The 12,851-nt window shown below is 42.4% G+C and overlaps 1 protein-coding gene across 1 annotated transcript; it reads left to right on the top strand.

Moving 5' to 3' along the window:
- Window positions 1-11,269: 11,269 nt before the first annotated feature.
- On the top strand, window positions 11,270-12,851 carry LOC6546433 (protein terminus). The gene has a single exon (XM_001972801.3). The coding sequence runs from the start codon at window positions 11,543-11,545 to the stop codon at window positions 12,824-12,826; it is 1,284 nt and encodes a 427-aa protein (XP_001972837.1). The 5' UTR covers window positions 11,270-11,542; the 3' UTR covers window positions 12,827-12,851.

Raw genomic sequence — 12,851 nt, 5'->3', positions numbered from 1 at the left:
ACCAAGAATCTTTGTGAGCCTCAGGAGTATTTTTTCGTGCTGCCGTTGTTGCTGATTTATTTGGATGCGATTGAACTGAAGTCGAGTTAAGAGCTTTTAAGCCAGCGCACTTTGGAGAACAACCTGCCAATATATTGTACTCTGCTCGCTGCAGCGCCATTAAATCAAGTTTAGGAACTTGGCTTTCTGCCACTTTCCCGGCTTGCTTTTCCCCATTGATTTATGCGTTTCAGCGCGCCGGCATAAAGAGTTGGGTCGGAATGGTTTCTGAAATATCCGTAGGGCTGGGATGCCGTACCTGCAGAATGCAGGCGAAAGGTGAGGAGTGCAAATGTTAACTCAAATATGGAAAAGCAATTCATTGAAAGGAAAAAATAAATAAATGGCAAGAACGTTTGAGCTTTGAGCTGTTTGTTGGGGGATTTGGGCAAGCCATGAGATGGGGAAAACGAATCGACTGCTTAGCAACTTTTCGAGTGCAAATTTGTGAGAATTTTCCGTGTTTGCCATGCTTGGTTTATTTTACTTTCCTCCTTGGCATCTGTATCATTATTACTGCTGTCTTCGCAAAGCCTCGCCTTCGTTGGCCTTTAAATCCCTGACTTTCCGCTGGGATTTCACTTCGTTTACTTTTCCACAGAATGTTGTGTCACTTAAAGTCAAGCCATTTGAGTTATGTGCTAAAAAGGGGTGAACTGCATGCGGCAGAAATTTGGTTTAATTAGTTGATTAGTTTGCGTGTCTTGAGCGCCTGGCCATCGCAATCCTGCGGTTAGCCCAAATTCAATTGAAGTATAATTGTGGAAATTGCGGTTTGCAGTTAACTCTTTGATTATGGACCAGTCCTGGTTTTCCATTGATCGATGTAACCGAACAAACCAATACGAACCTCTCCAAGGATGTCAGTGTCAGGGGCAAGAGCCTCGAAATCAAAGTCAGACAGGGCCAAGAGGGAGCCATCGTGGGCATTGGAGTTTACATTGGATATCGCTGGTCAAAACGGCTGGAACTCCGCAATAGCATGCAATCTGAAACGTGAGCTTTTAAAAATCTCAGTTAACAGCACTGAAGAAAATGCCTCAATTATATTAGATTTCATATGTTCAGAATTCTTTCTATTTTCCTTTTTATATTCCAAAGTATTTAGGGCCTATTTTCCATAATCTGAATTTTAATAAAACACTATGAATATTAAAGCCCCTTTTTCCTTCAGTGTTGTGCTCTGGGAAAAATCCTTACAAAGTGCAAAACGTGACCCAGAAAGTAGTGCGAGCCTTTCTCGCAGGATCTGTTGCATTTTCGGCTGGATGAGCTTTGTCTGGCCAGCTGGCTGCTTCCGGCCATCGAATGCAACTCCAACTGGGAATGGTCCACTTTGGCCGCCCACCTCCGCCCACGACTCCTGTGTCTGCACTTACCATTTCATTATTGCCGTGATTGGATTACGCCGTAAATGCATTTCGCTGTTGTTGTCGGCACTGGCCGTATACAGAATTATCCTTAAGGTCCTCGCCCGGGCAAATGGTCCTCCTCAGGGCAACTGGTTCGATAGCAGTATCGAAAATTCTCTGGAGGATGTTGGTGGTAAGTGGAGTGACCCAATGAAAGCATTCAGCTCCGGCTTTAACATAGTTGTAGAACATTTGGTATATAGCATTTGCCATTCATTAAACCAAGTAATTATAAAGTCGAATAATGACGAATGTTACAGCTTACCCTATATCTTTTTAATAAATAATAAACAAGCCAGCATTCAGAATACTTCCATGACTTTTCTGCAATTTAATTATTCATTTTCTGACATACCAAAGTTAGGCCAATTCAGAATACACCTGGGAAGACTTCACAACAAATCCCAATTGCAGAATTACTGCTAGTTGTCTTAATGTTTTTCCACGTGCGAAAACTGTTTCTGAAACATTTGGCTGACCTTGGCAACCTTTTGATATGTACAACCATTAAAAACTTTTGAAACTCCACCCAAGGGAAACCACAGTATCAACGAAAACTACGAATGCATTTAATATCGACGTAGAAAATAGGAAACCAACATTATTGCGCAATTATTTAACCACCAATCTGCCCATAACCGTGGAATCCAAATTGTGTTCAGGTTTTTTATGAAATTCTTTCGCCGGATGCCTTCTTGCTGCTTTTACTGGTAAGACAACAATGTTTTCGCATTTAAGTCGGCAAATTGAACGAAACATGGAAATTATTTGTAAGGGAAGTGGAATGACAATAAGGAAATTTGTTGACGCAATGAAATGTCAAGACAAAAAATACACCAAACAACAGCTAATGCAAACTTATTTTGTGGACCTATTAATTGCCCTTACTAAACTTATAAGGAGTAAATAAACAATTAATTCCAATTGTATTATCTTAATATCTATGCTTTTATTCAATGAATGAATTGTTCTTCGTTTCAGAATGTTCTTCATTTTGCATTCAAAGGAAAAAGTTTTTTTTCTTCGGAACTATTGTAGCACACTTAGAAAGGGTATAAAACGAGTGGAACTTGAAGGAAATGGCTTCAAACGGAAATGTTTTGTTATGACTCCCTTCCCAAGTTATGACTCCTCAAGTTATGACTCCTCTATCCAGTGAAATGCAAATTTCCATTTAACTTGGCCGCTCCAAAGACGCCGGCTAACAACTTCGAGACACTCTGGAGATTCTCAGCTTCTGAGGTTGCCATTCTCCGTGCAATTACAGGATGATTGCACGACCAAGAACCAAGGCAATGGTGATGGCGACGCCGACTAACTAAAACTTGTGTAATTGATATGTGTGGTAGGAACTTTCTAATGGAACTCCTGCAACGCGGAGGCAAGCCAGTCCCAGTGGACAGTGTCGAAAAGTTTGTGGTCTCCGGAAAATTGGGGTCGTGCTCCACACGTGGTGCAAGATTGAAGAGTGAAGTTCGACACAATTTGCCCACTAGATTGTAATTGGTTTTGCGGTGGATGCCATGCCTGCAGATGAAACCTGAAACACGCAAAATGAGTTGGCAATTTCAAAAATGCAATTTAAAGCCAACTAATCGGTTATTCGAGAAATTTAGAAAGGATGCGCTCAATTAAACAAAATATACATTTTAAAATAGATTTCAGTGAAGTTATTTACTTAATTTATCAATTGAACTGAAAGAGTCACTGATGCTTAAAGTAAACTGTATTTTTACATCGATTAAAGCCAAACCCTTGTAAATATTAAACCTCTAACTAAAAAGGGGGAAGTTAGCGTAACACTTTAATTGAAATCTGCTACTGAAAAGATCAGATTAATTTTAATATGTGCTTAAGCCAAATGGGCTTATGCAATTCTAAAAATTCGTATACATGTAAATCCAGTGCTTATAAACATTGTTTTTTTTTTAATTTTTTTTAGGTCTCCTAAGAACTTTTTTATCAGTCAAAAGTCTTCAAGGTAAGTTGTAGTGCAAAGCTGCAAGTGCTCAGGCATCGTTTTAATGGCTCCGAAACTCCGGTGACCTTTGACACGGGAATGCATCCGTCAAGCCCCCGCGCTGTAGCTCCCCACCCCGCCCATCCTTTAATCAACCGCCATAATTTTGAATGACATCCCCTCGCATGGAAAATGCACGCTCGTCGCCGTCACACAGGTCCCCCGAAACATTTAAATGCCATTTCAATTACGCGCTCTATCCCAACAGGACCTTTGCCCCCGAAAAACCCCCGAGCCTCTTAACCCTCTATTATTCGTGGGGCCAAAAGCTTCCGCTTCGTTAGTGCAACGTTTACGCACAAATTAACACGCTGGCAACTGGAACTTTTTGCCATCCAGGACGACTGCGAAACACAAACGACAAAGGGCTGCAAAACACACAGAGCGACTGAAGAGCTGCTGGATAAAAACAAAAAACATCATTTCAATTTTAATGAGCAGCAGCACAGCAGGAAATTATTCGGAAAAATTGCGTAAAATAAAAATGCATTTCTATTATATCTTGGAATGCAGCTAAGGCAGCAGACATTCCCCGGTGAATGGATTTCCACATCACGTTGCATATGTGCCAGAGTCACTGGAATGCATTTGCATTAAAAACAGGAATCCTAAGTGCACGCTGATGCCAGTGGCATAAAAAATAACCAGGAAACGTGCAGCAAATTGCAGCAGGAGTTGCGCACCGCTTCGGTTGGCGGCCTCCACAGACACACACTCAATTTTCAGCACTCATAATTTTCTATTTACCACTCAGTTGTGCCAAGAGGCTTATTGGCATTTGTGCCTCCCCTTTTTTGGACGACGCAAGCTCTACCATTTTCAGTTCACACAAACTGGTTTTCCAGGTATAGCAAACTAAATAGGGAGTGCCAAACTCTAGCATACTCTCAAAACCCTGAAGTATTTACTAATGAAGAAAACTCTAAAAGTCTGGCTAATTTGCCAAATTGAGATAAAGCATAAGTGCCCTGCCTGAACTTCACATTAAATTATTCAAAAATTCAAACATACATATATGCTCAACTGCAAGTCAGAAGTTACAAAGTTGTAAAACAATTCAGTCAAAACTATTAAAAAAATTGAAATTAGTTTGCATACTTTCAGCTTGTTAAATTTGTGCTTTACTCCAATTTAACATTTTAGATAAACTCACCAGAATCTATAGACACAATGAAATATTTTTCGAAATGAAATTCCTATCTAATCAATCTGGCGCAAATTGGCGTTTGATGCCCCACCTCAATAAATTCGGTAATTTGAAAAATTTCATAATCAACATTTTTCTACCCTAGAAAGGCACACCCCCACCCGCTTTTCCACTAGCATTTTCCTTTTACTGCGTGCAACTCCCCAAAGCTTTTTGGCTTAAAATGTTAATTGGACGCTGAAATGTTAAATTAGTAAACGGCAAAGCGAGACAGAAACGAGGGCGCTGGAAAAAATGCCAGAAAAATGTAAGCCCGGCCCAATCCCACAGCAGTTATGAAAAATGTCAGTTGGATGGCAGCCAACATGGTGGCGGTGGGGAAAGGGGGACGCGAGGGGTACAGTGGGGCACCAACTTCCGGTACAGTGGAACAGTGGAGGCGCGCCCAACTCCCATTTTATTATGCATAAATTATGAAATTACGCAGAAAGTAAATAAAAGCGAACCGCCATTCAGCTTAATGCCGTGTTGGTGTTGGCAGACTCGTTCTTTGTCCACAGACAGTGATGACAACTTTGCTACCCTTAATGTGGATTCGTACTTCTTCTCTAAAATAACTTGCGAGTTCAAACTGTATCATCACTTATAAATGGACTTCATCTGTACATGCAAATAATTAATTTCCATTAAAGTTGCAGCCCAAATAGCAGTCTGCCCCGAAATAGTAGGCTTTAAAAATGGTGTTAGAGCCAAAAAGCAATGAGTTCGCCATCACTGCCCACAGGAATCTCACCCTTCCGGCTTAAAGAAAGTATTATCAAGCCATTTACGTGTCGTCGTTTTAATTTGCAATCTGCAATTTGAACTGTGATTTTGAGAGATGGCTGCGTGTGCGAGTTCATCTTGATTCTAGTGATAGTCAGGGTGACGCTGATTCTGGGCACTTGGCTTAAGCACCTGTCATCCAGTCACCCAGTCACCCAATCACCCAGTTGCCAGTTGCCAGTTACCAGGTCTGTGGACTGGTCAAAAGTCATCAAGTGGCTTAATGCTGAATTAAACGAGCCTTGTCCAGGGGAAATTTAATTGATTGCGGATACGGAATGCTTGCAGCAGTAGCATTGCCATGATATTCACTAGTGAAAGAGCTAAAGTTAATTAATGAATGTGTTAGCCTGAAGTGAAAGATGATTAGCGAAAGCTGATCTAAGCAAGTGATTTATGAAACACAAATTGGTAAGCCTTTTACAGTCACGCTTAGTCTTAAAAACGGTTTCTCCTAATATTTAAACTTCCCTTCAACTATGATGTGTGTCAATTTACAATAAAAGTTTGTTGATTTACAGAGCATTACAGTTCTTTTCAGTAATTTTCATTTTTTTACAATTTTGTTTTTACAGAGCATGTAGCAGAGTAGGTCAATATATTTAATATACAACAATGCATAAAATTAAATGCAAACAGAATGCGCTTAATGAGAAATTGTGCCAATTTAAAGATATCGTAAAAGGTGCAAATGACAGCGAATACCGAAGGCAGCGGCATCAATCGAATTTAAATTCAAACAATTCCAATCTGATTCACCATCATCTGTCCAGCTGCTGAGCGTGCAAATCGTAAATGAATTTTACGATTGATCGAATTTTCCAATTTAATGAGCGAATAAAGCACACAAAAAGGCGGCTAAAAACTCGAGAGTAGACTAAATGAATGAAATGAAAGGCAGCACAGGTAAATTGGAAGCCGAATCTTAGAAGGATTAAAGATTTATTAAGAAATGCATCGCGCTGAAAGCTCGCAGAAGAGGAAGTCGGAAACCGGATGAAGAAGCTACGATGCTCAAAAACTGTGAGCAAATGAAAAGCAACTCGAGATAAAGTAATCAATGGATTTTTTATGCGAATAAAATTCAAACGAGCAGCTAAAGTGATTTACAATGAGCTAAAATGATGATGAAGACAAAAAAGATGGGCGAAAGCTAAGACAAGATGTTCAACGTGACTGAAAATGAATGATTCAAATTTGTTGGTGCCAGAAAGAAGAAACAAGTTGGAACAACAGCTTGTGCAAATATTAAAGAAATTCTTAGAGTCCAGAGTTTCGCTTAAAGAGGCACACAGCTGTGGCAGAAGCTCTGCAAATGCATCAGGTATGAAACATGCATGAAAACAACCATCTGCCAAATAATTTAACACCCAGCCATAAGTGCAGACAACTTTATCAGCTAAGCAACACACAGAAAACAATGAAAACGCTCTGGCAGATGCACAGCAACTCATACGAAATGCATTTCAATTAAATGCAATAAATTAAATATAAATCCAGCACATACCATCTAGCCATATGCCTCCGCAACCTGCTCCTACCCAAAATGTTGCATAATTAATTAGCCAAGCATGTGGCGAGAAAACAAGGTCAACACCAGATTTCATTTCGTTTACAAAGACTGCAAATTATGCAGAAAATGAGATGCAAGCACAAGTTGCAAATAGTGTTTCAATAACGAGGGTCAGATATATAGCTCCCTTGGAAAAGTGAAGCATATAGTTCAAATTCTGTAGAATTGCATTTTAAGCTGACTTTTACATCTTTAAACAATGAAATTCTTAAATCATCTTACTGTGTAAATATAATAAGAATATACTATTAATAGACACTATTAATAAAGATACTATTAAAAATCCCAACTCGCAACCAACTCACTTGGTCTTATTGAGTGTTTCTTGACTGGTTATAATTTGAGAAAATATTTCCTTATATTTCAAAGCTGAGTTCTAACGATTTCTTGTTGGGTGCACTTTTTCGCTGAGTACTTGCCTCAAATCCACCCACCCGATTTGCTTACAAAGCTCTCGAGTGCGCCAAAGAGTTGTGAACGGCATTTTCGTAGTGAATGCGATCCCACAAGTGGCATCTCATCGGTATCCATCTAATGACATCCAGCAGCTGTCAAACAAGGATGATGACTACGAGTGACTCAATCTTTGACTGGCAGCCAACAGGGTTCTAAAGCATTTTAATTGCTGTCTCAACGGGCGATGCTGGCTCAGCCGATGCAATGGGGAATGAAAGGGCATAAATATGTTGACCTTGCACCCAGTCAGCTAGAAAGTGAAAGGCAAGTGGGGCAAGTGGGGAAGGGCGGGCGAATTTGCATAATTTGTATGCAGCTGGCGCGGCGATGCAATTGCACTCAAACCAAGCGTGGAATTTAGTTGTTAGCAGAACTTGCTGACAAATTGTGGCCCAGTCGACACCTCAAATCCCCAGAGCCGCCCACAGATTTAGCCCTATTCCGCACCTTCCCCGGCCACTTTACCTCCGTCTGTGCGCCGTCTGTGGGAATTTCTGGCCAAAAGGACGAAGGAGTCTAAAGGACGACGACCATGCTGGCGACGACGACGCTGTTGACGACTTTTGCCATTGAGACAGCCAAAGTTTTTATGGCAATTTTCATCACAGCCAGACACTTGAAGTGAGCTCCGCGCTTCTTTTTTTGGTTTTTTGTTGGCTGCATGAATATGCGAATTTTAACATAAATTGCAACCGAGTTACACTTTGCTTGCCCTCGCATTTCCCTTATAGGCCCGCTCTGAATAAAGTGGAAAAGTTTTCGCTAAAAAAAATGATATGAAATTGAAATGGGACAACGTAAAATGGGAACTGTTCGCTGAGGTTAAACGCTAGAATAATTACTGTTCAGAACCAGTGGAGTGTTTTTAATCACAGTCTTTTTAAGAAATTTTAAGAAAAACCTCTCGAAAATGTAGGGACTCTCTTCTGCATGTAGTTTAAGAAATCGAATTTATTCGGGTTAAGTATGATATCTTTAAGTATGGTTACTTAAAATATGGAAAGCCTTTTTCTGCACCAAGCTTAAGAAAGGGCCGCGATAGTATGCTTTTACTATAAACAGAAGTTTGAAATTCCAGCCTTCAAAAATGTCATAAAAGTTTTCCTTCACCAAGTTTCTGTTATAGCATAGTTATAGCATCTACACAGTATTTCTATGAAATGAAACTTTAAAATAGTATTTTAAACCATTTCTAAAGGTTGCTTCTGTTAGCAAGTTACTTAAAACTGTACTTTAAAACGTTAGCTAGAATTTCGTTTCCAAACAAATAGATAAAATGAAACTGACCAAGACGAATACTCAATTCAAATATTCCAGAAATTTGGTTCAACAGTTTATGACTCAATTAGCATTATTCATGGCATAGCCACACGAATTTGTCTCTCCTTCTGTGAAAGTGTGTGAAAGTGTTGGGAAGAAAGCAAACTATCAAAAGCTCAATATGTGTACAGGACACTTGATTCAGATCCTGTCCGCAGTGAGCTCTAAAACGGAGCTGGGCAAGATAAAAAAGATGAGTAAATCTCGCAAAATGTCAACACACTGCGATGGAGATGGCGTAGGGGAATGCACAGATTTCAACCTGCTCAATTTTGCAGGATTTGCCAGGAGTCGCCAGGACCTCAAACTCGGGGCCAGCCAGGTGTCCTGGCGCATCCATTAGACGACCCATGCCTGAGCTTTTAAGCAGCGTGCCCAGAAGGCTTTCACTGGACGAGGAGCGAGTATGGAAGCATGGGGATGCAGCCGCCAGGCTGCAGGTTGAATTTTGTATGACCCGGATACGCATGGTGTGAGTTCGGGTCGATATTTGTGAACGGAATAGATGCACATGCGAGTGCATGTGGACTCCGTCATTTATACCATGTGCATCCGGGTGTCCGGTTGAATGCTCGACTGTCATTTCGCTTTCGGTTTCACACTTTGCAGGGCAAACAACATTTTTACAGTCGGTCTTTGATTTGATTTTGAGTGCTAGCCTGATGGCTGCGGATGGTTGTCTGCCCCACTGCGATGGCATTGGTGTCAGTTGAAGTCACCACTCGCCACTCATCACTCCGGTTGCCACTTTGCGGAAATTTTTATTTACCTGTGGCAATCCATTTTGCCATACTTCCTCCCGGCTCACTGCATTTTGGCCACCAACTCAGCCGGCAGCTTCTCGTTCTGCATCAGACTTAATTAAGTTTTTGTCCTCGCTGCTCTGTGGCACTGTTTACATGCCAGCCAAATGCCCAAGCTGCAAAAATACACACAAAATAGAAAAATAGGAAGGCAAATAAAAGCTGAAAAGTTGACAATGCGCAACAAAGTACAAGACAGATTTATAGGGTGCTCTTAGAACTTTAAAATGTCGTATTTTCATATATACATCCAAAGAAAACTTTTGACAACTGTACAGCTTCTTTTAAAAAACTACAGGACAAAGAAACAAGTAATTATTTCGATAATTTACGAAAATATTACAATATTCGTAGACCCTATAAACCTTCTGTTTTGCACTTTCAACCTTAAAATGGTTGTTTACTGAATTCCATGGAGTGCAATTTCCATTAAATGCAATCCGGCAGTAAAAGAGCATTAAAAACAAATTAGTTCCAAACGAAACTAATTGGCAATTGTTTTGTGATATTTGAGCAAAATACACTAGCCTTAAAAGGAAAACTAACATTTATTTGTAATGAAAATGGCATGCAATATATTCCTTTTAATTCTCTGTCCATTGCCATTATTCCTCCATGATTAGGATAAAAAAATGGTCTTTATGATTGCCAGCCTATAATATATCAACCGAAATCTGCATTGCAAGCTCAGAGCAACGAAAGCTAGATAAACGACCAGGGAACAACTAAAACTCGGTTAAATAATTATTGCTCACTTTCGCGTGAAGCACCTTCTTATTGCCATTGTTAATGTGCAAGCATATTTCACTAGGAAGAGGCTTTAAATAGCACTGAGTGCGGAAAACTCTGTGAGGAGGAAACCACACCCGAAACCCAAACCAAAACCAAAAGCTAAGCCAAAGCGGACAATGAAGCGTGAAAAGCGGAAACGGAAATTAAGCGACTGCAGTGGAACTGGCTCCAGAGCCCAGATCCTGTGGATCCAGGACATCGCCGTCGCCATTGTCGCGTCACTTGCCACGAGGTGGCCATTGTCCAGTGTCCTCTTCCTCCACTGGCCATTGTGCACTTGGTTTTACAGCGGAGGCAACGGCCACGATGCCATGGCGCAAAACGGTTGGTGTGGGTGTGGATGGGCTCCACCGTACGGTGCGCCCTGCGTTTGACTGCTGCAAATTGCACGCGGTGGTGGCGCAGTTTGTTTACTCACTCTCTCTCTATTGGTTGATCTTTTTGCCTCCGGTCACTTTAGTGAGTTGAAGATGCCTTTTTCCGAGGCAGCTTTAACTAATTAAAATTAACGAGTATGCAGAGAACTAATATATGCAGAGAACTAATTTGAAAGGCAGAAAGCTTTACCTAAGTGAGTTATTTTAAACGACTAAGTTTGACACATTCTTATTCGAATACTTCTATATCCGGGGCAATAGGACTGGTCTCTATATTTTTCTGTAACAAATTAATCACAGCAGGCTTTGTCGCATATGTCACTGTCATAAACTGGTTTATTGCTCTCTACTGTATTATGGGATTACTAATTTGGCGGAATTACCATAATTTGCCTGGTTTTGAAATATTGCACCAATAACAAACAAAATTCGAGATTCCCTAATCAACCCTGATAAACATTATGAAAGCCCTTAAAGAACCATAAATAGATCAGGGGTAAGGTAAATCCAAAAGCAGATGTTATCCCACCGAGGGGTATATGTACATACCTGTCCCAGGTAAAAGCGCAGACTACCTGGTACCCTCTAACTTCAATTTGTATATAAGTCGGTCGACAAAGACAAGCACATCAGTCAGCAACTTAATCCTGTCACAGACACATCTCAGTGCTTCTGGAGCAAGTTCAAAGAGTAATCATCCATCGGTCAATACTGCCACAGAGCTATATCCACCATCACTTCATCTTCCGTTCTCAAACCAGAGTCCCTTATCCCAATCATGTTCGACGAGCCCATCTCCAGCTTCGTGTTCACCAACGAGCAGACCACGCAGACCTTCCACCACCAGTGGTTTTCCCAGGGCCAGTTACACGAATGTGCCACCTGCTACAGCTCCATCGACGCAGATGAGCCGCCCTCCCAGCATTGGCTGCGCGGAGGAGAAGCTTCACAGGGCCTCCAGCTCACAAAGCAGCAGCAGGCCGTCCTGGACATTATCGAGGCCCGCCAGATCGAGACCTTCTTCTTCTGCGACGAGAGCTCCAAGGACAAGCTGGAACACTTCATGGGGGAGACCTGTGCAAGAGGGATCCCCGAGCTTCTCCGCTGGATGTTCCAGAACAACACCGTGGCCGTGGAGTTCAATCTGGCCTGCTATGTGAACGCCATGGACCAGGTGCTGATCTTCCAGAGCGGCTCGCTGAGGGTGGACCACCACTACGACGTAGACGAATCCGTGGGCGTGGTCTACGAGATGCTGATGCAGAGGATCGAAAACTACCTCAACTGCAGCAGCGAGTACGGAATGTCAGAGTGCAGCATCACCAGGTTGAAGGTTCAGGTGAAGAGGATTCGGATGGATGCAGAGGGTCAGTCGGCGGACTCGTCCTTCTTCGTGCTACCCCTGCAGCTGCAAGAGGATGAGGGACTGACCACCACTTCCGGCTGCTCCACCAGCGAGTCGGAGCTTGCCAGCCTGCGTTCCGCCTACCTGAAGCACTTCCGAGAGTGCAACGGCTACTTCCCGCCAAACATGCGCGTCAACCTCTACGGACTGCAGCAGTGCAAGACCACCAAGGAGCTGTATGTGGTGCCCTACCATATCAGCGAAACCCTCCAGCAGCTGCCCAACAAGAACTTCCTCATCCTGAACAACATCATGGGTCAGTTCCAGCGGCTCCACGAGCTCTCCACCCCAGTCAATTCCATCGCAAGGGACCAGACCAGCTCGCCGCTAAAGGAACTGCACTGCCGGAGGTGTCGCACCCAGTTCTCGCGACGCAGCAAACTGCACATCCACCAGAAGCTGCGCTGCGGCCAGGACTTCTCCGTGGACAGCATGCACGCGGACATCGTGGAGATCTACGAGCAGTGCCTGCCCATCTCGAGGAGCGTCTTCCAGCACGCCTGCTACGGCATCACCAAGCCCAAGACCGTGATGCGGAAGGGCCAGTTTGTGCCCATCGAGTGCGACTGGCGCAGCGAGAGCTCCGTGAAGGTCCAGCACGGCCCGTGTGTCGTCATCAGCAACGCGCAGCACAGTAGTCCTTGTAAATTTTATTAAATAAACGTTACATTTTAAGCACCTA

The sequence above is a fragment of the Drosophila erecta genome, unplaced genomic scaffold (genome assembly GCF_003286155.1).
Source record: "Drosophila erecta strain 14021-0224.00,06,07 unplaced genomic scaffold, DereRS2 tig00000021-arrow-pilon, whole genome shotgun sequence".
Lineage (NCBI taxonomy): Eukaryota > Metazoa > Arthropoda > Insecta > Diptera > Drosophilidae > Drosophila > Drosophila erecta.
The sequence above is the reverse complement of the archived record's forward strand: the minus strand, read 5'-3'. Positions and strand labels throughout refer to the sequence as shown.